At 34.1% G+C, this 27,635-nt stretch overlaps 1 protein-coding gene across 3 annotated transcripts; it reads right to left on the reverse strand.

Moving 5' to 3' along the window:
- Nucleotides 1-428: 428 nt before the first annotated feature.
- LOC100369565 (solute carrier family 28 member 3-like) lies at nucleotides 429-25,978 on the reverse strand. Of its 3 annotated transcripts, none has more exons than XM_078008940.2 (11): nucleotides 25,721-25,978; nucleotides 7,423-7,608; nucleotides 6,481-6,764; nucleotides 5,356-5,497; nucleotides 4,694-4,885; nucleotides 3,990-4,151; nucleotides 3,208-3,470; nucleotides 2,615-2,783; nucleotides 1,667-1,843; nucleotides 1,119-1,299; nucleotides 429-783 (listed from the first exon to the last, which is right to left on the reverse strand). In XM_078008940.2, exons 1-11 carry the CDS (start codon nucleotides 25,877-25,879, stop codon nucleotides 686-688), a joined length of 2,013 nt encoding a protein of 670 aa, XP_077865066.1. In that variant the 5' UTR covers nucleotides 25,880-25,978; the 3' UTR covers nucleotides 429-685. The 3 variants fall into 3 exon arrangements, with proteins under 3 accessions (XP_077865066.1, XP_085362535.1, XP_085362536.1); XM_085506409.1 differs by lacking the exon at nucleotides 25,721-25,978 and adding an exon at nucleotides 12,873-13,069; XM_085506410.1 differs by lacking the exon at nucleotides 25,721-25,978 and adding an exon at nucleotides 9,758-9,907.
- Nucleotides 25,979-27,635: the final 1,657 nt, after the last annotated feature.

The following is a 27,635-nucleotide window of genomic DNA, read 5'->3' on the forward strand; positions in this document are numbered from 1 at the left end:
GATGACTACAAATTTACACTAAATAGAAAACAAAATCAATTGGGCATCAACTGCACAAGATTAAAAAAAAAAATGATTTTTGCTTTGAATTTTAGTGATCCGATAAAGAACATTTCCTGAATTGATTCCACATCAGAATATCAAGAGCTTGTTGAGTAAGTAATAGTACTAGATTTATCAGAGAACTCCAAGAGAAACTTAATGCTGTAGTTAAATGAGTTGATTCATCATAGTTGAGAACTTAGTCTTTCACCACTGTGTGAAGTGGAATTAATGTTTGAAATCAAACACCCAAGATTTGAGCCGTAAATAGCCTTCACATTCTAGACCAAAAACATCAAGGAGCTAAGGTCAAATGGTCAACCAGTTTCAACTCAATATTTCAGTTAGTTTTAGAGTGTGTATACCATGACAACTGTACCGAAAGATTTCTTCACAAGTACTTTTTATTTTAACTGCCAGTTCAATACTAGTTCAATGGAGGCATGTACTTCCTGGATAAATAAATAAGACAGACCAACTTTGTCTTTCTGTTAAAATAAAATTCTTTGAAAAGTTGTTCAAATAATAGTGCACCAAAGTTGAATTTGGCAGATTTAAATACAATCCTGATACAACGACTAGTGCAGTAGTTTGGGTCGGCGAGTTGTGAATGAACCCACTTTCCATTAATCAGTCTTTGGTCCTATAGTCCTATTGTTGTAGTGTTATTGATTATTGATGAGAGTGTGGAGTTAACAAGCATAGCATCGTACGTTTCATCAAAATCTTTATAAAGCACACCTACAGGAGGAAGAAATAACAGGATTACAGTTATTGGTCTAAAATAAATGAAAGCCAATATTATTTTTGGAAATGACAGACTTGTTATTCAATATTTTTGATGACCCACACAATTCAGTTATACAAATATTTGTCAAATTGAACAATAGCATTTGACTTTCATCAACTGATTGAAAAAGAGCAGTCCTGTCAGATCATGAAATCAGACGACCCTACATGAGCTTCGAACATTGTCCAACGATACATGCAAATGTACCAATTCCATCCTATAATGTAAGAAAGATGAGTAACATTCCTTTGAACACAAAAGGGGCTACTGTGAATATTAAACCTACCTGCAACACAAGCAGTCATGAAGCAAGCTACTGTGCCAGCAACGAGAGCACGGATAGCAATCTCTGCCAGATCTCCCTTCCTGGATGGACACATGGGTGTAATTCCACCGAGCTGAATTCCAATGGATCCAACGTTAGCAAAGCCACATAAAGCATATGTGGAAATTACCTCGGCCCGTCTCTGTTAAAGGGAAAATGAATAAGCTTTATCAAACTTATGTTTGTAAAATTGCAATCGGAAATCTTGTATGCAATATGGAAATTATCAGAAGAGCACTTATGGAGCCTGCCCTCTTGAGGCACCTCCATAACCAATCCTCACTAGGACCACAGAGGGCGCTGCACACCCTAGATGTGCATTAGAATTGTCTCAGGATCTAAAACTGCAGTTATTTATGTCACATACAGTAGTTTAAGCACTTTAAGCAATCAAACTTAAGCATTCATCTCCAATAAATGCGTTTATAATTTTTTTTAAACTGGAGTCGAGAAGCGGCTTTCAAACATTAATTTTGAGCCTTGTCACTTTGCAGCATTTAAATACTTACAGATATTGTTGGTCCATCGCCAGTTTCTCTGTTCTCTAAAATTTCTGCGAGTCGCAAATATGCTACAAATTCATTAATGAACGTCTTGATACCAATGAGCTCGGCTACAATATGACAGTCTTCCCAGGGCGTACCCATGAGCCAGGCAAGGGGCATGAATACGTAAGAACATATCAACTGTAAAGATAAGATAATTAGACCAATTACTTACAAATAGTGGTGCACATATAACAAATCTTATCCGTGTTAATCAAAGTGCATCAAGACAGACGAGAACAAATTTAATAACTGCCTTAGAAAGCATATATAACAGAATATCTCAAAGCACTCTCTTTTAATGCTTCCCTGAAAATTTATGCTCTGGTCCTATGCAAGTATAATATTTACCGGACACAGAATCAATAAAATACAACATTTTGACCTAACATGGGATGGCAATTTTCCATCCCAACATCTCGTTAGTTTACAGTCTTTTAATCTGAGTATTTTTTATCTAAAAATAAAAATACAGTGTTTTTAAGGGTACATGTACATGCATGATAGTATTTTGTATTCATGTGTTAGCGTGGTGTCTTGATCTAAAAGTGAAGTTTAATGTGGAATCAAAATTTTTGAATTTGTCATTTCGTAACAAGCTACCAATTATTTAGTTAAAGCAAGAGTGTAAAGAAACAAACAAGTGATCCAAATTCAGTAATTTCAAGGATGGCTTACTTTTCCCAAACATTTGTTAGAGAAAAGTCACAAAGTACTATTGTTTTCTAGGAAAATCACATACAGGAATGTCAAAGTCAACTGTATAGATAACCAACAAGATTTCCCTTTGAAAAACACACTTCTGATACATATTTGTATAAAATATGGCCTTTAAAGTGTCTGCCCATACATAAAGCAACACATAAAGAGCTTTTTAATTTACAGGCAACATAAAAACGTTTATAGACTTACCTCAAACGTGAGTTCAGGGATGCCAACCATTCCACCAAACCATCCCAGTAGTGCATTGGTAAATGCTAATAATGCAATGAATGCGATAAGATTGGCACCAATATTAGCCACCAATGACACAGCAGTTGAGGCACCATTCGAGGCAGCTTCTATAGCATTTCTCTCTTTTCTGAAAAAAAAGTACAAAAAAACAAATTACTTGATAATATAATATCTTGGTTGTTAGAGGCACATGGAATTTCAGTGTTAAGTATTCTAATATTGTACACAGTCAGCTGGCATGTAATAATAAAATAAATGCGATCAAATCAATGGCCAAACTGATCGTTTAGCTGTAAAAATTGGGTATTCTAGTAATCTGAAAAACGCATTTCTCAACTAGTCCATTTTCAAGCTGTATTAAAGATGACTACAACATATAGTAAATACACAGTTCCTATATAATGGTTAATTTTATTATCATTTGTACACCAGTCGACTGTGATTGTGCACTGCAAAAAATATGAAAATAAATGACTGGAGCTCTAACAATTGAAAAAATTAAAATAGGTAAACTATCTTGACAAATTCATATTGAACACATGGTAACTTACGTCAAGTCCATTTTTCTGAGAACTTGTTCCTGAGTCATGTATTCAGAATGCTCAATCTCTGGATAAAAAAGTTTAGAAATAGCGAGTGCGGCTGGTGCAGACATGACTGATGCCGACAATAGATGAGACGAGCTGATACCGAATGCGATATATGCCCCTAAAACACCGCCAGCTATTGTAGCAAATCCACCCGTCATTACAGCATGCAGTTCAGACTTCGTCATATCCTTCAGGAATGGCTTAATCAACAATGGTGCCTCAGTCTGAAATTGAAAAGTTGAATTCATTATATTTAACTTGGGTCCATTCATTTGGAAAGTTAATACAAAATTGTTATCTTTATATACTTGTCCATATGCCATTTGCACAGTTACCTTCCCAGCTAAAATTTGTCTAATAATGACAGGTCTTATTTATTTTTTTATTGAATTCATTTTTTATGTTAGACGACAGTCATGAACATTGAATGTGTCCATTTTGCGTCATCCAACCTTTAAATACAGTTATAGATTTTGTAATTTGGTGAAATGAAATTCACATTTTATAAAAAAAACTAGGGGCAACAAAGTTTTGTTAATGCATCATGGAGCAAGTCATCATAGAGTCAGACGCAATTTTTTTTCTTCAAAGACTGACCCCCACCCGAGCTGACGCGAGGGGATTCAGTCTGCCTCAGGATTCATACAACATCAGTTCAGTTAAGACAGTCAAGATAAAAACCACGAGTCTATGAAAGGCAATTTTGTTAAGTATTGAGTGTGGTCTCGATTGTACATACATACCTGTCCAATAAATATATTTCCAGCAGCATTGAGTGATTCTGTCGCTGATGTGTGCATTGTGACTTGCATAATCCAAGATATTTTACTGATCACGAATTGCATGATGCCAAAATAATAACAAATAGAAATACAGCAACTGAAGAAAATTACGACAGGAAGAACCTAAATCAAAAGTAATAATATTTGTCAGTTAAATTGAAGAAAAATTGTGTGGTTTTATAATACGCAATTCAAAGGAAGTTTGTCATCGTGCAGCACTTGTTCCAATTTCATGTAAACAATGCATTTTACATGTGTTGTGTATATTTTACGAGCCAAACAGAATCAGAGCAGTGATCACCCTCCACCTTTTAAAAATGTAGAAACCCCACCCCTCTTCATCTACTGTGTGTGAACATACCGATTACTCCCCTGTATTTAAAGGGTGGTGGTCAATGCGCAGCACATGTTCAAATTTCATGTAAGCAAAACAATGTATTTTACACGCGTTGTATACATCACTGAGTCCCAAATCGAACAGGAAACGGCGCGACGACCACCACCCTCTGGATAATAATCTGCGCAAAAATCAACAGTTTCAACAATAATATATGGGCACATTCTAATTATCCAAGCCCAATTCAAAGAATCTCATGAAATAGGAAGCAGCATGTCATCCAAAACAGAATGAGAAGCTAGCCTAAAAACATTACAAAATACATTACCTTGAAAGCAAAGAAATGGTTCTCGTATAAATCTCCAAAGAGAAACTTTGATCCAACATTAGTGAATTCCAGGAATATTTGGACTTTATCCCCAATCCATTTGAATGATTCATAGCCAGCTTTGGTTCTCAGAATAAAAATTCCAAGGATAAATTGAAGAGCTAGACCCCATAATACTGGACGCCACTTCACCTGTAAATGTATATAGCATGTATTTGTGTTTAGTTGTTAGTGTCTGAACATACTGAGACACCAATGTACCAAGTATGTTTTGGTCTGACTCGTTTTTACCAGAAATGTGACAAAAGCACTGAAATAGATCAAGTGAACACTTTTTAAATTATTAAATTGAAGCAGCTCCCATTTTGATATTTTTATAACCACTGGGTGCCTGAAATGGTTCATATAAAACTGATCCCCGGATATCTTTTCCGATACGACTTAAACAGAGTTTATTTTGGATCAAATAGACTTCCAATTGCCTGCAGGTCTAGATCAAAAATATATGGGGAGAAAATTATATGAATTTAGTTTTTGAATGATGACCAAATTTATGGTGTTTGAAAGGTTAAAATAAAAAGCTATGTAATCAGTGACTGTTATGTAATAGCATGCTTGTGAATGACTTAAAAATGTCAAACAAAAATTAAAACAATTCTCACCTTCATCGGGGCTTTTGAGAAAACAAAACAGAATGCTACCAAGACCAGCAGTCCGAGAGCAGAAATTAATTGTTCTGGATTGTCTTTACCATAGACAACTAAAAAGACGACTAGAACTGCCAACAGTCCAATATACACAAACCTGTAAAAAAGAGAAAAACACTCTTTCAGTTAAAAATTCGCAAAAAACATGGAAATGAACAAACTGAGGTTTAGATTAACCCCACAAGGGAAACCAACAACATATTCTATATATTTTTTTACTAAATTTATCATTATTTTAAAACATGCTTACAGTTTAGGATATTGCTTTTAGCTTTTGATCCAAGGGTTAGTCATTTTTAGTCAATATTTTATGTGAGGAGGAGCACCGTTAAAAACCAATTTGTAGATGGTTCCAAAACTTTACGACACTCAAACTGTTAAACAAATGTCTCTCAAATAATAAAGGACCTTTTATGCTGCAACATCATTTCTTATACATGCAGTCTACGAGACTGAACAGTCCTCAGGCCTAATTTGTTTGCATTTCAGCGAAGGCTGGATGCCTGATGACATTACATGGTTTCCCACCGGTACGGAACATTGTCAAAGAAACCAGCCAATCACAGATTTGATCACAAATTTATTCGCTTACTAATGTTGGTCTGTAGTTTAAAACTCTGAAAATATCTACATGAACAGCGAAAATGATGAAATACATTAAAATTGGATACCATGCCATAACTTTTTCAACCATTTATTTTAAGGTTCGAGGGCTTTACCTTTTTCAGCACCAGACTTGTACCCAAATGTTTCTGTTTTTTTTTTATTTTTTATATTATTTAATATTTCTGGCAATGTACCCCAATTTTGGAGCCAACAGACAAAATCTCAGGTTTTACTCAAAACATTTGGCTAAATTTGGCGAAACAGGGCTATTTAGTGAAACATACCTACAATGTAACCAACCTTCAAGCCTTTTTAACTTCGCGAGTGTCCAGTGCTTAAATCCATATTCTTCAGTTACTAGTAATTTTTCATTATCAATGCACATTCTCAAAATTTGATTGTGTATACATTAGTAAGAGAATGATACCTCACAAAATGACAAAGTAATAATGCAAATAGAAGATAATTACTTACCACCGGAGAAAATACCACTTAGAGTCCAGAAATGCGAGGAACGGTTTGATGCAGGCCGTGTTGCACGCTTCACCGAAGTTATCACGTAGTAGAACATACAGTATGAATAACAGTACCAAGGCGGTGATGACGACAAGAGGCAACGCTTGCTGGAAGTCATAATAGCACGCATAAATAAGGTATGCAAAGTAGCCCACTATGAGTGCCACATAGATGCCGTACCAGATGTAACGTTGATATTCTTCATAGAATAGTCCGAGTTGATCACCTACATTGTTCATGCACTGCAATGAAAAAAACAAAACATCTTAGTTTTAGGTTGATGGTTGTTTACTTGAAGCGTGTTTGAAATTTGAAAATCAAAGAATTTTACACAAAATTGAACTCTGTGCTAGACATTTTCAAATGACAAGGCCTGCTGTTAACTTGCTGTATGATAAACTCCCAGCATGCAGTGTGGTTGTGTTGTGAACTGTGCATGTGCAGTACTTTATGTTGCATGCTCAGTGTGTTTTTTTAAGCTGTGCAGTCTGCATTTCTGTGAATGGGATTCTAATAAAGATGAAACCGTTTACCGATATCCTCTAGTTCATACTTTTTTACTTCACTGTACATGTCAGAAGTGACCCACTTCCAACAGGACGAATCAGCAGATATAATGTGATTTTTAAAACAAGTTGGTGACTGTCAAGAGTTTTGGCCGTCCACAATTATCAAATTTTCTCATGCATCCCTTTTGAACCCCAAATACCCAAGGGTCAGCAAGTTCTTCATTATGTCTGTAGCACAAAATATTTTTGCTACTTTCTCTTGAAAACAGATTGTGTTGAGTACTAAAACTAACTAAAACCATGGCTTGCATAAAACGTGCTCTTCCAATCAGAATGACATTCTGGCAATTAAAATGATCAATTATGTTATGCGTTATTGATAACATCCTACCTTTGTACAACAATCGTCGTTGTCTTCTTCTGTTCCTTTGCTAATGTCAATTGCAACGGTCTCATTGGCATATGGAGCAACACCATGTACAAGGGGTTCAATTACAGGGATGTCAGCTTGGATTCCAGTCGATGTCCTGCGATTTTTTTTCAAGTTGTCTAATTCAATATCATGATATTCATTGTTCTGTAAATAAAAACAAACTTAGAAATGCAAAAATAATACATACCTGTAGCTGAACTGTCAATGTTAGTCACTTTTGTGCTAGTTACATTACAACTGGGCTTTTCACCAACCACCCATTTAACCCATTTGGGTTAATATTACAATGTATAATATGAAATAATTAAGTTTAGAGCCTTCTGTACAGTGACAAATTTGATATTTGCCATAGTTCACACAATGGTATTGCATTTATCAAAACAAAAGTAGTTTATATGGTTGTTTCCATGGCAATTGTAAATGTTATCTTTTTACTAAGTATCAAAACACAATCAAGGCAGTACATGTCGTTTCATGACAGTAATATAATTTTTTTACCAAAAACAATATTAAAATTCAAATTCAAATTGAAGCGATTATCATGAAATGCACAAATCTGACAGACAAACTCATGGACAAACGGACAATCTCCTATTGACAGCATCGTTGTGCAGTCTTTGATGATATCAAAGCTAGTAATAAGTACACACATACAAATGTGGAACTCAAATTTTGCCAGGAAAAATGATTAATCTTGGGTGAGGGTGAAAATTGTACATCCGATGTGTTGATATTGAAATCTGTTATGAAGCAGTACTATTAATAGTTAAGGATTGAAAAGTTAAGAAGATTAAAAATAAACAGGTAAACAAAAAAACAAAAAGAGCTCTGTTCATAGTCTACACTTTCCTTCAGAAGATTAAGACAAAAATAGCCAAAAATTGACTTGAATCATTTCCAGAAATATTGAAGAATACAAGAAAAAAGGACTGAAAAAATTGTGGGAGAAAGTCTGGTGGTGGAAAGAAGAATTTATATGTACATGTATCTGTTATGACGCATCATACATGTATAGCTGGCAAAACCTCAGTCCCCTGACCAGCTGACACCTGGCCTACATTGACATGGGCAGTGACTGAACTGGGCCCAGTTTACAATCTTCCTATAGATTTATACAGTGGTGTCAAGGTATTAGAAAATAATCATGTTGTATATACATAACACAGTACAATAGAAATACTGTCTCATAATAAGCTGTAAGACCTGTTGTGTTTTTTTTCCTATTTTCTATACCCATTTTTTCCCCCCGAACTGATTATGATGCTTCTCTATATCCTCTTGTGAAATGTCAAACATGAAATGTCAAATATATAAAAATAAAACCATTTTTAGATTTAAGTAGCTGCAGAAAGGCTCCATGATTAGCCAAAATAAAATGGGGAAAAACAGGTAATTTGTTAAGATTAAGCTGAGGGAAATAAATTTTGCTGTGAACTTTGGATGATCCAAATGTATACAAGTGATCAATTTCAGTTGGCTTCATCAACTAAGAACAAATTAATAGAAATTAATTGACTAAAAATAAACTTGATTATTTTTATTACCACTGAAATAGATAATTGCAAATGGCAGCAATGGCTAATTGTTACCACAGATATAAAATATCAGATTGCTAATGCCAGTAAAAATGTCTGTTTAACATGGCATAGTTTTAAAGTATTTGCTTGTAATGGAGCAATAATGTAAATATTGCATTTATTAAAAAGAACAACGACTTCTAGTCAGGGAATGTTAGAATTTTTTTTCTGACTGGTGCTTTTTCTGTGAAAATAAGTCATATATGTGCATCTTTCAGTAACACTTTTCTAATTTTTTTTTACAAATTCACCTTTTTTTATTTCTTTCCATTTGTGAAGTGGCGAAACCACTTTGAAATTGAGGGGGAAAAATTTAGTATTAGCCAATGTGACTACAACATTTTTACCCCCAGCATAACCCCCAGGTTGCTGAATTCCAGCCGTAGTTTCTCTTCAAGGTACAACACGCTGAATGAAAAATACACACCATTTTAAACACGACTCCACGTGGGCAAAACCAAATTGTATACACGTTGACATACAATACAAACAAAGTACTTCAACTGTACAGTGTAGATTAGAAAATTAACAAAGGGGAATTGCCATTTAGAAAAAGCATTTTTTTTTAAATTCAAAGATTAATATTTAAAAAAATATTTCCCCTCCTCCCTGTATATCCCTCAAGATGTTTGCTGTATTAACTCATCAGCATATGTAACACGTGCATAGCACATGTACCAGTCTCATGCCTACTACAACAGGAAACAGACTCTTACCATGGGAACTATGTGGTACACTCCATTTCTTTCCATTTTTCAGCTCAAGTTATCCAAATAAATATCCTCTAAATATTCAAAATACCAGCATTAAAGCATTTGGCCAGTTTTCACTAGGAACACTGAATTACCGATACTGCCATGATTCACTTTCCATCACGCTATATATACCCCTTAACTTAGTTCAGAAAATACACTACTCCCTAGCATGTTTGGATTCCATCACTGAATTGTTCAAACCATGCGGGATGACCGTAGGAGTAAATAAAAACACTAGTTTAATTGTTAGATCTTTTGTCAGTTATAAAATGAATGCAGACCTTGCTTTCGAAAGAATGATCTTTTCTGATCTATCACTCGTAATTTATATTGAGAGATATTACCGGTAATAGCACAGCTCCAAAGATCACTGAGTTCAGAAGAGATTTTTAAAGTAATTTTCAAAATGCAATGTTTAGTATTTTAAAAAGACTCGCACTTTCAATTAAAGTTAACCTAGTTCAGATTTCATTTAAGAAAAACAACTTAATGTGAATACTTATGCATTATTAAACAAATGCTGCTCAGCATGTGTTGTCCAGAAGAAATAGGATACTATATGCCAGGAGGGCTGTTACATGTACATACATTGCAGTTATTCACATGGTTTCTGTTTACTTTTGTAACAAGTAATTACGTATTTGTAAAATTAACTGACTAGTCATGTTTTCTCTAAAAGGTGACAGACTACAGTAAAATACTTTATTTTCGCTGGAATTAATTTTCGCTGATTTTTGATGAGTTAAATGTAAAATATAGGAAAATAAGTATATTCGCTGGATTTATTTTCATTGAAAATACCCTTCAGTGAAAATTAATTCCTTTAACAATTTTCACAAGAAATGGCGAGTATGAATACACATGTCTGAAAAATAACATTTTTCAAACAGTTTTATTGTGAAGTTCAATAAAAAATCTTGTCTCATTTTTCTCATTCACAGGTGGAACAAGTGTGAAGGTTTGAAAAAGGAGATTTCTGTGTGCATTTTTGTCTTTTCTGCCCAGAGCAATTACCAGTTGTGCATATCTTTTCAAACGCCAAGAATTCACACCTAAGAGAATCTCAAAATTCCAAAATGATCATGTCCAAAATAAAACAAACAACTTTTCATTCACTGCGAGATAATGCTGCATAATATGCTCAAAGGACTCTGAGCGAACACTTCAATTCAATTACTCCATTTTATACTTTAATGTTAGAGGGGAATATGGCATTGTGATGAAAGTACCTCAGCAAAATTGACCATCAAATGTCAAAATACCCAACAACTCAAATCTAATGTTCATGTCACTTCAATGCTATGGCCTTTGTTTGTCCCGTTTATACGTTCCATTTCACACATGACCCAGAATCTAGCAGTGAATAGAGAATAGTCTATTGAAAGAAGTTTGTCGCATGATCACTGATTTATGCTAATTATGATACAAAGTACTATTTAAAGAATGACAGCAAATGCATCACAACATCAGGTGATGTCTCGCGCTAAAACTTTCTCACAACACAGAACTAGTAATTTATTTTTTTGCAGAGAAACACCCATGATAGAACACAGACGAGTTGCCATTAAATTGTTTGAATAACAATTTTACTTGGAATAAGTTTCATTTTTGGGATTGTGACAATACAGTTTACTCTTTAATTCAAAAACAAAACTAGCCAGTCTGGAAACTGTTTTAATTTTCGAGCACTCAAAATATCCCTGCTTTTCTAAGTGTTATCTACACTGAAGTTGCAATCACAGCACAATTAAGACAAGGGACTGTACAACACATGTAGATTGTCTGATGTAACCGTCAATTAGAATAATTATTTACTAAAGAGAGTATTCTAGTATGGTAGGAAGAGCTTGCCTTGCAAGAATATACAGCAAATTTTATCGAACAAAATAATTAAACAATGATAAGATAATTTTCAAGGTAAAATTGCATGTAGTTCAAGCTATGAACAAACCAAACATGTACTACAATCTCTATATACCGATAAATTGTTCTAACGCAGCACATGATAAAAACTACATGTAGGTCAAAACTGTCGTTTGCAACACAAAAGAATGACCTAAACACTGGAAGGATGAATGCGTTTTTCAATCCATTAGATCGTTTCTTTTTATCTTGTAGATCCTACCTGACCATATTTTTTTTCTTTCTAAATTAAATCCATATTAATATACATAGTGAATATAAAAATATTTCTACGAGTTAGACAACTTAAAATACAAACTTTCAAAACAGTTATACAGGCCACTGTTTTTTTAAGGGAATTATTATTTAGTAATACTCAATTAATATCTAATATCACAACACTTGCTCTTTGGCCAGTAAGTTATTTTTCTACAGCATTTTACATCATTTTCCACATTTTAACTTATGTAATAACAGCTTAAAATATATAATTGTCCAGCACAATACAAATTGTAACTAGAAAAATATGCAAGTGTGAATACATTTTGCAGTCAAGCAAGTTGTGATGGGGAAAATGAAAACATACATGCACTATTCAGAGATTCAACTGTAAAGAACTATGCATGTTTATCTGCGAACTAAAAATATTTTTGATGTTTCATTACTTGTCAAACGAAATGCTTGTGTGTGCTTGCCCATTGTCAGTCACGGCTGTATAACTTATCTGACTTTTTAAATTAATTTTTGAACTAAGCAATAACCCAAAATAAAAATTTGATTTTCAACCGGCGTAGTAACAGGAGACTCTTACTAGTGGCACCAATAACAGCTACCTCAATTCCAGCTTTCATTGTTATGCAAAATATAGTAACCCTTTGTATGCTGGAATGAGGACAATTGAGTAAACAAGGTCACTTTCACACAAAACTGCCAGTGGTGTGCAGAAAATAAATCATCTTGTGAACTACTAAGTTACCCAAGCAAGGAAAAGTCACCCCATCTTGCGCTTGCTGAAACCAAACTGAAGACTGCAACTTGGCCAAAACATCCTGCACTTTTAACATAGGGAAAGAGAACAACGATAGGGAGTACAGGAATTTTTAAGAAACGGCTGCATACATCCTACACTATCAACAAGCCACATTTTAGTTTTAGTCCAAGAAAGTGAACTTACTTCAACAGGTGCAACTTGAATATCTGGCACGTCTTTCAACCCTGGGTTGCTTAATCCCATGGGTGGATTAGGCCTGGTGTAATAATAACCACGTGGGCGTACCATGCCACGATGGTCATCCAAATCATAACGAGACATCTTTAAGATTGTATCAACTGATACAAAGAAAGATGCTTTCTGGTAAACTACAAGAGTTCGTGTACTGAAGCAAGAATTGTATGCGAGTGTTTATGTTAACTTGCATCATTTGCATATGAAAAGTTATTTAAATCTGGTTATTTCCACCCAATTAGAACACTCGACATAAAGACCATTGATATTTAAATTAATGGCAGACCCCTCTAACATATCTTGAGCTGCTTCCCAATTTCCCAAAACAGAGCGCCCCCTACAAATTGTCACAATTCGACTGCAAGTGAACTTAAAGAGATAATTTTCTAGGATTTTAAGGGGAATAGTAGATTAGAAACACATAAATCTAAAAGTAGTCTGTTAGGCTATCACTATCAGATCAATATTTTCTCCTGCATTTTGTCGATCCCAAAGATTGAAGACCCACCACAAGTTTAAAATGAGTGTTATTGTTTGTAACTGCTGAATGAAAAATCTGATTTTGCACATTACTGTAAAACCATTTAATTTCACTATTTTCATGTTTTGAGCAATTTCACTGTGTTTTTAAGTTAATGAACTTGGCACGGAAACAATTAGTATAATTGTTATTCCACATGTTCACATGGATTAAAATTTTACTTAACGAAAATAGCGAAATTAAAAAAGTGAAAAATTAATGCATTTACAGTATATTTATGTCATCAAGTCTGTTGTCCAAATTGAGATAAGGAATCTCTTATCCATGCTTCTTTTAATATTGTCCAGTCTTTTGAAAATAACCAGCAAGAAGCTGTTTCTAAACAACACACAATCATAGTAGCTATCCTATTTCAAATTCGTTAAAATCTGTCTTTATTGTACGTCTCCAGTTGATCAATGGATACAAGAGCCAATGGACTCGTCTCCTCAAATTGATTTGACTCTATAATAAAATCGATAAAACTAGGAGAGTAATAAATTACTCTGGCATTTGTAATTTTTTTATGACTGTGCAAGGGAATCACTGAACCATAAACTACAATGTAGATTTAAACCACACCACCAGCTTCACACTTGATAGATTTTGACTGGCATGATAAGAGCGCGACATTCAATGCTTTAACAACTATCCAGTTAAGCCACATGCACATTCAGGAAAAAACTTGTTAAGAGTCTAACCGGGTACCTCAAAACTGAATTACTATATTGAACTTTAACCTGACATGTATGCGCGAGTAGGCCCTCCCCCGCTGAACGCAAACAGACCTCACTAACGCCTGATAGAATAGTGTATGTCTCGTCGGCAAGATCAATACTGCGAATTTGCAAAGTTCACGCCTTCTTGCAATGAATTTCAATGAATATTAATTTTGATGGTCATGATAGCACAGTTGATTAAAGCCATGTTTGTATTGTCGACAATATGCGCGGAAATAAACTGTCGTACCGACAAAAAATCGTCAGGGGAAGTAAAAATCTACATCGTCCTGTCAGGACCGTGGAGGGCACAACACACACAACCACGTCAGGCTCAATGAACTTGTGTTTCACAAAAAAGGAAAGGTACTGAAAGTACGGGAAACGGCTCAATCTCATGGATTGCACCAAAGAATCATGGGACACTATTGTTTATGTTGTTTACAATGTTAATCTATCTTTTGTTATTTTAATCCAGAAAAGTAAATTTGTGGTGAGATAAGGCTTAGCTGGAAGGTGCCCCTCTATAGAAGACTGCCAATGAATGAGTAAAAGGGACAAGAAGCTGCCTCAGCCAAGACGTCTTCATATTTTGTTGAATTACCATAAGATAACCAAAGAACTCAAATAAAATCAAAGAAAGCTTAGAAAGAACTCCCATGTGCCGAGAGTATTGGAGACACATTAAATATAATTCGAAATTACTTAGCTGAAAACTAATTATGCAAATCAGAAAATTAATATGACCAGATTTGAGTGTAAAACTAATGAGGTCTGCGCAATGTAACAGAAAATCTATGTCTCCAAGTTTAATTGAAATGTGATTAGAACCAAAAAATTATGAATTATTATGCTTATTAGGGAATTAATATGAACAGATTTTTACCCCAAACTAATTAGGTTTGTACATTGTCCTAGAGCATCTTTGTACTAAGTTTCATTGAAATGGAATAATTAGTACCGTGAAAACTCCAAAATTTCGACCCCTCTAAAAATTCGATTGGCTATTTATTTGCCGGGTTTCGGTGTTTTATTTACCTCCAAATTTTCAACTCCACTAAAAATTGCCGACTCATTCTTATTCGAAAATTGCGACCAGTTTTAGTTTTCCCCCAAACGAAAAAAAAAACCGATGTGAGCGTTCAAACGGGACCTTCCTCGAAGGCATGAATCCGGGTTTCTGATTGACTGAGAGATTTTTATTTTATTGGTAACGAAAATATATTCTAAATAAACGAAGTTTCAAATAAAAACGAACACAAAAATCTCGGCATGCTGCGTTTCTGAATTGTTGATTATTACTGTACTCAGTAGTGATTATAATAATGTACACAAAATAAATTTGTTGAATGGTTATGAAATACAAATAAAAGTCAACTAAGTTTCATCGTAAGCGAATGATTCCGGTCTCGTATAAACGTTTGATGCTGTAGGATATCCGCCATGTTCTCTTAGGTCAAATAGGTCAAATCGCTAATTAACCAATCAAAAAGCTGGATGATGCCAACGTGTTCAAATTACCATAGCTTATTTAAATATGTTAATGTTATTGAACGCAATGCGAAGAGATTGATGTTGTAGTACGATATTTTGGCTTGGATTTTGATGCGAAAACTGCATGATTTTTTTTTAAATAAAAAAATTAGTTGTTTTTAAAAAATAAACTGGTCATCTGAAGAATAATTTAACATTGTTCACAGTGATAACAGCTCATTCTCGAAAGGAAGCTTACCCGCTCACGCTAGTCACGATAAAAATCATACACGTGTACTCTTGAATAGACAGACGTCAATGACTACGGTAAAACTTAGACTCTATTTTAGCCGGCAGGATTGATTGAAATGTCCGAAAAATGACGCCAAAATACACCTTAAAAGTCCCATTTTATTTTCTTAAATCCCATTTTATTTTTTAATCCAAGGACGAATTTACGGCAGAATTTGGTCCCTCAAATAAGGGACACGTGAGCTTTGATTCTAACCGGATACATTGCACTGGGTCGGGGAGATAGTTTGCTAAACTTCCATGTATCTTTTGTCCAATGGGTACCTGTACTTCGAACATTCGCAAGTTTTCCTAGGTAGTGCGAGACAGCTTTGTCTTTTGACCTATTAGTTTTGTGCTGACCTCTTCTGCGCGTCTTGATGTTTTGTTTTGCTTGTCATAATACTCACTGATTGATGACTTTGTTTAGATTTTGAGTTACAACTCGGCCACGACTCTAAAAACATGTCACATTTCTAACGCCAATTATTTAAAACCGGTCGAAATTTTGGAGTTTTTACGGTACTTTAGATATCAGTGTGAAAGCTTAAAATTGGTTAATTATGCAAATTAGGTAATTAATATGTACAGATTGTAACCCACAATTATTCAGGTCTGTCTATTGTCCTACAGCATCCATGTACATTCATTGATATGTGATGTATAGTACCTGAGATATCAGTGTGAAAGTTGGTTAATTATGCAAATTAGGTGATTAATATGCACAAATATTTACCGGAAACTAATTGGGTCTGCATAATTCTAGATTCATTGAAATGTAAATGATTAGTACTTTAGATATCAGTAGAAAAGCTGAAAATTAATTATGCAAATTAGGTAATTAATATGCACAATTATTTACCCTAAAACTAATCAGGTCTCTGCATAGTCCTAAAGGATCTATGTACCAAGTTTCATTGAAATGCGATGATTAGTACTTGAGATACCCATGGAAAAGCTGAAAATTAACTAATTATGCAAATTAGGTGATTAATATGCACAAATATTTATCGAAAACAATCAATCTCTGCATAGTCCTTGAGTATGTAAGTACCAAGTTTCATTGAAATGTAATGCTAACTACTTATATCAAATGCTGAAAATTAATTAATTATGCAAATTAGGTAATTAATATGTACTGATATTACCATAAAAACTATCAGGTCTGTGCAGTGTCGTATGACATCTATGTACCAAGTTTCATTTGAAATGTGATGATTAGTACTTGAGATATCAGTGGAAAAACCGAAAATTTACTAATCATTATGCAAATTAGGTAATTAGTATCCACGGATTATTACCAAAAACTAATCAAAACCTAGCATTAGTTCAGAGCATCTATGTACCAAGTTTCATCAAAATCCAATGAGTGGTTGTTTAGATATCAGTGGAACAGTCATGGAACCACTAAAAAATAGCTAATTATCATGTAAATTAGGTAATTAATATGCACGGATTTTTACCAAAAATTAATCAAATCTGCGCATATGTTCAGAGCATCTATGTACCAAGTTTCATCAAAATCCAATGAGTGGTTCTTTAGATATCAGTGGAACAGTCATAGAACAGCTAAAAATTAGCTAATTATCATGCAAATTAGGTAATTAACGAGCATGGATTTTTACCAAAACCTAATCAAATCTGCGCATTGGCCCAGAGCATCTATGCACCAAGTTTCATCAAAAACCGATGTATGGTTCTTGAGATAGCAGTGGAACAGTCGGACACACATACACACACACATACACACATACACACATACACACATACACACATACAGACACACTAACTGCAAAGACTCCCATTTTGTGCTTCGCACATGGGAGTCAACAAATCCTGGCAGTTTTTAAAATATAGCAGCGATTCAGATGCTTATTTCTGTTCACTGCAAATTCTTGCGTATTGCACAAACTGAACAGTTGCCTCAAAATCAAATAAATTGATTTTGAATTTTGTTTTTTTTGTTTTGTCAAAATACAGATTGTTGAAGGGAGAACATTGAGAATATTGATCATCAGCATGTAAATACCACAAAATACTTTCACGTTTGTCAAATCCGAAGATATATTTTGACGTCATTATGATGCTATGATCTTTGTTTGTCCTGCTTTATGTTTGATTTCACTAATAACGCATGGTTTCACAGTGAACAGAAAATGTTTACTGTTAAAAGTACTGTTTTACACCCAAGATATGGCAGAAAATTATAAACATTGTAGTTATTAACAAATTTATTATATTTATTTTTTTATATTCGTAAAAATACCCAACCATTTCGTTTGATGCAGAGGCATGTGGCTATGGGAGTGTTATTTATAAATTACTTTTTTAAACCATTGTATCTATTTTCATACTTCTGTGTACCTTCATTATTCTGGAGATTACTGAAAACCATGTAACTATATTCAGATAAAAGCATGCTTGTACGAAGTAAATCAAACAGTACCAATGAAGAGCAACAGTTCAAAACACTTTTCACAAAAAGATAACGCAACGAGTACCTGCAGGAAACAAACACAAATCCCTGCACACCAGCTACAAAAATGTACGTTTCTAGCCTATTCTCAACCAATAACTTTGATTCTAAAATCAAACTTAGAACAAGTTTCTTTTTCAAGTGTGAACATGGTTAGTTATGGAACTGTAAGCTTCTATAATGCTAGCCGTCATAAACTGAGAAAACCGTATTTAGCACAACCATAAAAAACAGGCGTGCCTGCAGCCTTAAGACAGATTTTAATAATCCAGTATACAATAAGACAAAATAACAAGTGTGTATAACCCTAACCAATTTATTTTTTTAAAAACATGCAAAATCAACGAGACTTTGAGGAAACTGAATTTATAATCTAACATAAAATATAGGTTTCGTAAAGTTGTTGGAGTAATTTCGGAATCATTATTCTACAAAGAATTGTATTTGCACAGATTTTGAAGTGCAATGACGGTACAAGTGTGAACGTGGCAGAAACCACCAAAGTGTGTTCTTTTGTTTCAATTTTCATATTCAACTAGAGGATTTTTCGCTAATTTTTTACATGACCAAGTTCAAGATCAAGTGGTTTGTGCAAAAATATGTTTTTTTTTTAATCATATGATTATGGAACCTAGTGTTCCCACTAGCCTACAGTTTTTATTTATGCCAATTTTTTTTTAGTCAGGTGGCATTTGATGTAAATTGAATTCCAAATACACTATTCAAGATGTAAACACAGAATCTTGGCACAAGTCTGGCGCCCTCACAGTTTCATATGAGCAAGGCTTTTTGAAGCACTGCACTATAGGAAACCACAACTTGAGGCTCTAATTGGAAAAAACACTTAGTATTTCTCGTTTCTTTTTAATTTAACCTATGAGAACACTGAGAATAAAATGAAAGAATCCTGTCAATGACTGCATTAGCTGACTTTTTTCAACCTTTCTTTAATTTGCAACTAAATTCAGCTATTCCCTGGCACAAGAAATACAGCACAATGTTGCATGGTCAAGTGTACTATAGTTTTACGTTATGCACATTGTTAGCAACAATCGTTTGCGAAATTGTTGAAAGGCATTATTAGATCTGTATCTTGTAGTAAAGATCAAGTCACTGACCTCTAGTCACATCTACAACATGTGTGAATGATCTGTAAAGATGCCATTTCCCAATGATTGTAAATGTTCAGTCAGAAACAGTGATTCAAAGCACACTTCAAAAGCTGGACTACGAAAAACTAAAATATTTAAAATAAATGATTTTAAACTGGGGCTCCCAACTCCCAACTTGTGTTTTTAGCACATATGTACACGTGAAACACCAATTTCATTACTAAATAATGGATCACTCAAATATGACTTACTTTGACCATCATTATCATTTACACAAGTGCACGTGCTACTAAGAGTTACTATTCAGTAGACCAATAGGCAGTTATACTTTTCCCAGACTATAATAATAATAATAGTTTTATTACATCGTAATGAAATTACAAATTCATTTTTGGCTGAAAGTAATGAAAGGTAAAGTAAAAAACGAAACCATAAAATAACATAAGATTAGGCAGTAAAAATATATGCAGTGTGTGTTATTTGAAACAGATAGTGATACCGTGTCACTATAGGACTAAGCTTTCTGACAAACCTACAAGGCTAATTTAATACCAAGGACTATAAGTATCATTTTCTGTACAGGAAATATCTTGCTTTAACATTTTTAAGATTCAGATACATCTCGACTGCAACTATATACAGAGAAGCACAGAACCACCAAGTTCCTGCTAAGGATGAGGAAAAAGTAACTGTACGATAACATTACCTACTCTAATTTTATGCAAAGCCTAATTTTACCCACATTGTTCATTTCCTTCCTTTGATATAGTGGATGACCAAAATTTGAATTTATTAAAAGAAATTCATGATTATGACCAACCTGGTCTTGCGTTTGTATTGATCGTGATACATTAGCAATCAATTTTAAAAGGTAGACTTGTTAGGGAGGAAAAATAAAGTAAAATAAATCCATCCCCTCTCCCAGTGTTTTTTTAGCAGATTCTTGGAATGTTTTATTGCCACCAATTTCTCAGTAAGGCCAAATAAAACATGCGTTTCCCGTAACCCGATCCATCGTAGTGCAGTAAAAGCATCTCATGTCTCCTTGAAATTCTAATTTTTTAAATAAATTGTCAAACTGTTCATGGAAGGTGTGGTGCATTATTGAAAAATACTCTTGTATATACATGAGCCAAGCAGCAGTGTGGAATAAAAAAGGCATGATAAAGTTATTCTTACCATCCTACCTACCTACCCTCATTTTTAAAGTTGCCAGAAACAAATTATATTTAGCCTAACAAGACTGTCTAAGAAACCAAATACATGAACTTAAGGATGTTCTCAGAGGCGAGATCACAATACTGTCAGTGCCAGTTTAAGCGTGAAAGCATGCCAATCAAATTTTATGGAATCTGATCAGTGTTCTAAATGCACACACAAGTATTATAATAATGTTCATTTGGAAGAAGATCAAAAAAAGTTTCAATGTTGTATCCATCCTCCAGAGCTGATCAATGACCACGCAATAATGTAAAGGAAAAAAAACATTTGTTCTAATAGAATTTACAATTCTACTAAATCCTCATTAATTAAATGTGATGTAAACGATAATTCTCCCTACAGTAGTGTTGAGACATGGCTAAATTATCAAAAAACTTTATGTTAAGTGAACTATACATAATTTTACATAACTACACATGTATTATTTCGGGGCTTGAACTTAATTGTGGGAGCATTGATTTTAGAGACAAATTTTATCGAAAATGTCTTGGTTTCATGAAACAGTAATAACATTTTTGGGCACCAAGGCAGTCATGTAGGGCATCTAATAAATTCATGAATTCAGAGCCCTGCTATTTTTAATTCATTAGAAACAGAACTGTAAGAGGAGCATAAAACCTCAAAATATTTTTTTGTGGGAATTGCAAGTAATTATTTTTTACGGATAAGGAAACAAAAATTTTATTAAAACAAGAAACTTTTAGTTTCCATTAAATTCAACCCCTATATAATGTATAATTTTTCTTTATATTTCACAAGTACACGAGTACAATCTGAGGCAAGTTGATGAAAACTGCTGGGTAATTCATAGAAGGAAAACATACTACACTGTGCTGAACATTTTAATCACATGGAGTTTCCGCCAACGCAGTCAACTCCTTGCCTATAAAAGGTAATGATAAACTCTCAGATAGTAAAACTTGCAATGACGACAAATGCAAACCAAAGAAAACCAGTTTGTAAGCAAGACTAGCATTTCAAATAGCTGAGGAGGACGAACGATTACATTTCCTATCTGGATTTGTTGTGTTCTGCATGACTTCCCTGAGAGACATCACATGATAGACTACGTCACACTAACAAATTAATGCATTTCGATTCAGTGCTATTTATAGACTTGGCTGACCTTATCTGACCTGAAGGTCAACGTCTCTGTAAGAATGTCTTAGAAGACGAAGAGCTGTTACAACAATATATTATCTTTGACTATCTATTAATTTTCAATTACAGTAACTAACCAGATTACAAGCAATTTCTGCAGGAAACCCTCACTATACAGAACAAGATCAAAGGCAAACATGCATGTACTACTGGTTCATAATAGTATTAGACGGCGGGCTCATCTTCCATATTAACTTCAAATATAGCATCTTTGTTCACATTTTATTTTATGAGAGAATGAATCTTAATTTTTCAACTAATTGGTACATGCAATCTTGATTTAACACCAAAAAAATAATGATCTTGTAAATATTTTCTCACCAGTACAATCTACCTCAGAGTTGGGTGTTGGGCTTAATGCAAGTGTCGTTAAAACCCGTTTCATTTTCAGGAACCTAAAATTTATTCCTCATTTTAGTAAACTATTTTTTGGTACTTTTACAGAAAGGATAATTATTACCATTAGTACAAAAAATAATAATCATAATAGTCGTTATTAAGGAAAGAAATTATTCTAATTTGCAAATGCGATAATTGAGAATAAATTTTCCATGCATCACAATTTTTACTAATTCATCTCAAGATATATTCAATAAATTTTGGAAAACAAATTCTCAAATCACCATGACAGGAGAAGCATATTTGATAAACACAGGGCTTGCATATCAGACACATAAAAGACTATTTCCTTGATACCAAATGACTGTCCTGGGAAGCACCAAATAATACAGAGTTTACATGCATTCATATATGGTCACTCAATGTTGAAGTTCAACCTCTGTTATGCATTTTCAATTATAAAGAAAAATCATTTTAAAAAAACAAGTGACAATATTCTAGTAATTTGAGAGCTTTATATTATGAAGAGAAATTCGTGCAAAACCTTTCCAATACCTCTCCAGCAGAGCGCAAATTCAAATAAAGTTGACGTCACGACTAATGTACACAATCTGAATTACTAACAAGTAGAAATAAAAGCAAGAACTAGTTAAAACCAGAACCGCTATAATACCGTGTATGTCAGTACAGCCATCAACGATTACGTACTTCACACACATCAACGTATGAATGATAATCCCAGACTGATCATGTGATAGAAAAGCACAGCCAGTCGATACCAAATATGGAAACAAAATATTTGATGTTAATTTGTCAGATTTAAGTGGAATAATCAATACAGGAAGTAACTGATTATGCATCACACTATTTTCAGAAATGGATTATACCTAGAATTGAGGATGCAGTGGACTTTTTAAAAAGGTCATGTTCAAGATAATGAAGATCAAAACAGAAAATGAGATCAAAACTATCAGGATGTTAATCGCAATAATACTATACAGGTTGTATCACCTTATTATAGGAGGGGTGGGGAATGTTTGGGGTGTCGACTACGAATGCTTAAACTTGAAAGGAATTTCAGTATTTTGAGGCCATCAAATTTCATGGCCAGAATTTCTAAAATTGTTTTGGACTAATTGGAATTTTGAAGGAAATATTTGAGTGTCATGAAAGGCATCAAGGAATTTAGATGGGGCATCTATGCAATTGCCTTCATGGCTGCTGGGAATTTGGAACCTTGCAAAAAGTGCTCAAATTTAGAGTTAATGGTACCCACGAGTTTAAGACCAAAATCAATAAAATTTGCATTAGCATTATAGGAATAATGTCAGGAATACTGTAGGCACCAATGCAAACTTATTGGGCATCAATAGACCATTTTCCGTTCACTGCGAGAATCACGCGTTATGCGTGAAATCGAACGTAAAAACAGGACAAACAAAGGTCATAACGTCGTAGTCGGGTCAAACATCGCGTGGGATTCGACAAACACGTAAGTATTTCGGGGACATTTCCATGCTTAATAATGTGCTGTCCACATTTGATGATAGGCAATTTCGATTAAGTAAGGGTCGAAGATCGGCCGGTCAATGTAAGCTGCGAAATAAAGAAATTCTAGTTCAAAATCAAATCGTTCGATTTTTGCAGCAGACGTTCGACGCGCGTCTTTCATGCATCTCGCGAGATCTCGCAATTGTACGGAAAATCACCTATTGTATTTGATGCCTTCCTTTCTATTTAGTTCAAGCCCAGTATATCTGACAAATATTAATTTACACGAGTGTCAGTGGGTGATGGGTCAGTTAATATAAAATACATATTTGCATAGGGATTTCTCTCATTTTGTCTATATGACCTTATTTAGATTATACGGTATCCAAAAATCTAATTCAATCATAGCATATACATGGCTCCAAGCTAGGAAGCAGTAGCCTAAACTAATCAATACGGTAATCTGTGGGAATGCAATTTTTGCGATTTGGGGGAAAATTGCATTGAAGCGATACAAAGATAATATTTGACTATAAGGTAACCTTGCAATTCAATTTTGATTGCTAGTGTGATACCTTGGCCAAATGAAAAAAAAAATTAAATGGTTCCAGTAACACCCACTCTAAATATTTTTGACCAAGCATGAAAACATTTTTCAAATCCGAAAAGAGTTCAAACAAATCAACAAATGAACTGAATACAGAACAATGTATGGACAAGTCAATGAATAAAATATATACATAAATCTAGACTCAATTTTCACAGACAGACAATTTTTCGAAAGTCACTGTGACTTTGTCATTAGATCAATGGAGATCATAATGAAATTGTTACTGATTCACAAAAATCTCTTGCAAAATCGAAGATGTTACAGAAGTAGTGTTAGGACAACAAAACGCATAAATGTAAATTTGTTTTATTTGATTAAAAAGCTTAAATACATCTTCACAGGTAACCGGACTCTACATGTATATTCACTGCATATCAGCCATTATTAGCTCCCAGTATCACCAAAGTTCATTTAAAAATATATGTGCTACAGATAAACCCCAATCAATAAAATTAAAATATGTGATACAGAAAAACCCCAGCCAATAAAAATTATAATAGCCATCATCAATTTACAACATTTTACTATTTTTAAATCTTCAATGTATAAAATAATATTTTTATGGAACCTGATCAATATGAATGAACTGATGGGTATGTGGGCGTGTTGGTGACCTAACACTGATGCAAGAAATTTGCGATGACGTTCACTTTTCAGGTTGACACTTTTTTTTTTCCACCCTCAGGAAATCTTGTCGGTTCAAAACTGCACGTAGTATTTCTGAATTATAAATTATGCAGAACACGATGTCAGAAACGCCGTCACAACACTATTAAACTACACATCTAAAAATGTATCAACTTATCACGACATATTTTTTATACTGTTTTTATTAAATACGGAACACGATTTTTTTAATTAACGTAAAACTAAATAAAATTGAATTATAGTTAATTGATTTCAATCTGTCGTTCATGAAATTATTAATATTGAACATATTGATGCTCAACAATTATTGACAACTTTGATCAATGAAACTTTTTTGGCGCGCTCATCGGCTCAATCGACCACGATATTTTTATGTTTATATAAAAAAAAAACTCCGCTAGAAACAAATTCATTTTATACACAGCGGTAAACCTGAAATTAAACGATCGTGGTTATTTCGTCAGATTTTGGTGATAATCAATACTGACGTACTATTTTGAAAATCCCGTAGTACGCGCCACAAGTTTATTTTACAAACATCAACAAAGAAAAAAATGGCGCGCCACGAAGTAGCGTCCAGAATAAAATCGTAAATTATATACTGAAGTGACATGGAAAAAGTGTCACGATGAATCGGAATAAATTGCTTGGAATTTCAATCAAGTTTACAAATGTAACGGTTAAGAATTATTTAAAGCAGAATTTCTTACAACTTTCGGAAAATTCCAACACTCACCAAAATTCGGGTGACGGGCTTTCGTTCTGGGGTCATATCAACCATACACGCGAGACCATCCACAGAAAATCTGCCGGAGTCTGGGCTTCCACCGGTACCATTGTGTCTATCAGGGGTGTCGCCGGCAGAAAGGTGCTTCTTTCTCTGTGGTGTTGCCATCTTCTGATTACTTTAGTGTTGTAGAGTGTGTGAGAAGTACTACGATGGGATATCTGTTTTAACTGTGATCTGAAACCCTATTTCCCGGTACACCGGTAGAAGCCGTTCACTCAATTTCTCATTTGCGTATAGAAGACAGTTATATTATCCCCCGGTCACTTAAGCTCGCATCTAATTGGCTGCACTGTTGTTTGGGTTTCTCGAAACAGTTCACAATATGAATAATTCATCAAAAATGTTGACGTCAGTTGTGACGTCCGTGGACAGCGCCCACTTTTCTACCACACATCGCGCTTGGCGCCAAAATACGAATTCCATGGCAAGCTGCAGGAGTGTAAACACAAAGAGAAACTACAGCGATTCAAATCCGACCTTCAGCTGATCAAGCTTGCAAACCGAAACAGTATTGGAAAGTTAAATTGAATGGTGAGCAAAACGTATAACAAATACTAATAGTGTAATAATAATAATATTTACTCAAGTTAAAAATAAAAATTGAAATATTACTTTTTAATTTGTTTTTAACTTTAATTTTTCACAATATTATGCATCTGAATAAGACTGACATTCTAACCATGAAGAAGGAGTCATCATTCTGTTTTTGCAAAAATCAGCAAGTTTACAAGTCAGACTCAAATGCACTGAGTTCAAATATACAGCAAGGGTAGCCATTTTGTCTTGCAATGTTAGTTACGTCAAACAACATCAAAACTAAGAATGGGTTGCAATACATTTTCCTATGGATCTCAGTGCTTGTAAAATTACTGCTTAATATTATCCCACAATATGTATTCAATAAAACAGACAAAATAACAAAAAAATTCTTGAATTCATGTCTTTGATTTTAAAATTCTACTCAGCTATTTGTTTTGTCTTACAAGTTACATGCATAATGACATGCTCCTGAAGGTTCATCGTTACCTTTTCAACTTATACAAGTCATTGACACATGTATTTGTATAATACATTGACATAATTTGATATGCATCCTAAATTCAAGTCATATGACACAGACCCCGATATATCAAGTATATAATATATTCCCCTGAAATGTTCATTATAAGGGATTGACCATTTGGATTCGTGGGGGTGGGGTGGCTGCAAGATTTCTTTAAAAAAAACTTGCAACCTTGACACTGAAAGAAAAACAAATGCATGGCAAGTGTTGCAAGGATAAAATTATAAATAAAAATGTTCAGATAAGACACTGTAAACAAACAAAAAAAGCCATGGCCACACTGTTCCAGCCACAACTGGTTGATCCCTGAAGTAAATGACACAGATACAAGTATACAATCATTGAACCACTGTTACTATGCTTGTCTGAAGGAGTTTAAAATGCATCTTAATGTCAAGTCAATAACACAGTAGACACAGACAATATATCAAGTGATCAATGGCCCTTGTATTTTATTTTGATGCACAGTTATTAATGATATAAAGATCCATCCATGGCTGCCACTGTTATAGACAAATTTGTTGGCAGTGAACTGTTCACTGGGGTTCTTGGTGATTCAGATGCCCAATATCCTAAATTTGTTCAATATTTCAGACAGAGTGTTTAAATGTATTGTTTTACACCCAAAATATGGCAAATTATTAAAAATGTTCCATACACACACTGTATCACTAGTTGCCACTTTTAAGCAAAATGCTGGAAGCTAATTTTGAGGAATGTCCTTGCAAACACAAATAATCAACTAACAAAAATTCCTGACAGCAGAAATGAACAGTTTATTGTATCACCATCCCTCAA

Source organism: Saccoglossus kowalevskii, chromosome 12, assembly GCF_978046115.1.
Source record: "Saccoglossus kowalevskii chromosome 12, keSacKowa6.1, whole genome shotgun sequence".
In the NCBI taxonomy this organism is placed as follows: Eukaryota; Metazoa; Hemichordata; class Enteropneusta; family Harrimaniidae; genus Saccoglossus; species Saccoglossus kowalevskii.

What these genes read in the sequence shown, in the direction of transcription:
- LOC100369565 (XM_078008940.2), bottom strand. Translation starts at nt 25,879, where the DNA reads ATGGCAACACCACAGAGAAAGAAGCACCTTTCTGCCGGCGACACCCCT. An exon ending in GAAATATATTTATTGGACAG is followed by an intron (nt 3,471 to 3,989) that starts GTATGTATGTAC and finishes TTTCAATTTCAG; the next exon opens with ACTGAGGCACCATTGTTGAT. An exon ending in CATGACTGCTTGTGTTGCAG is followed by an intron (nt 784 to 1,118) that starts GTAGGTTTAATA and finishes TTCCTCCTGTAG; the next exon opens with GTGTGCTTTATAAAGATTTT.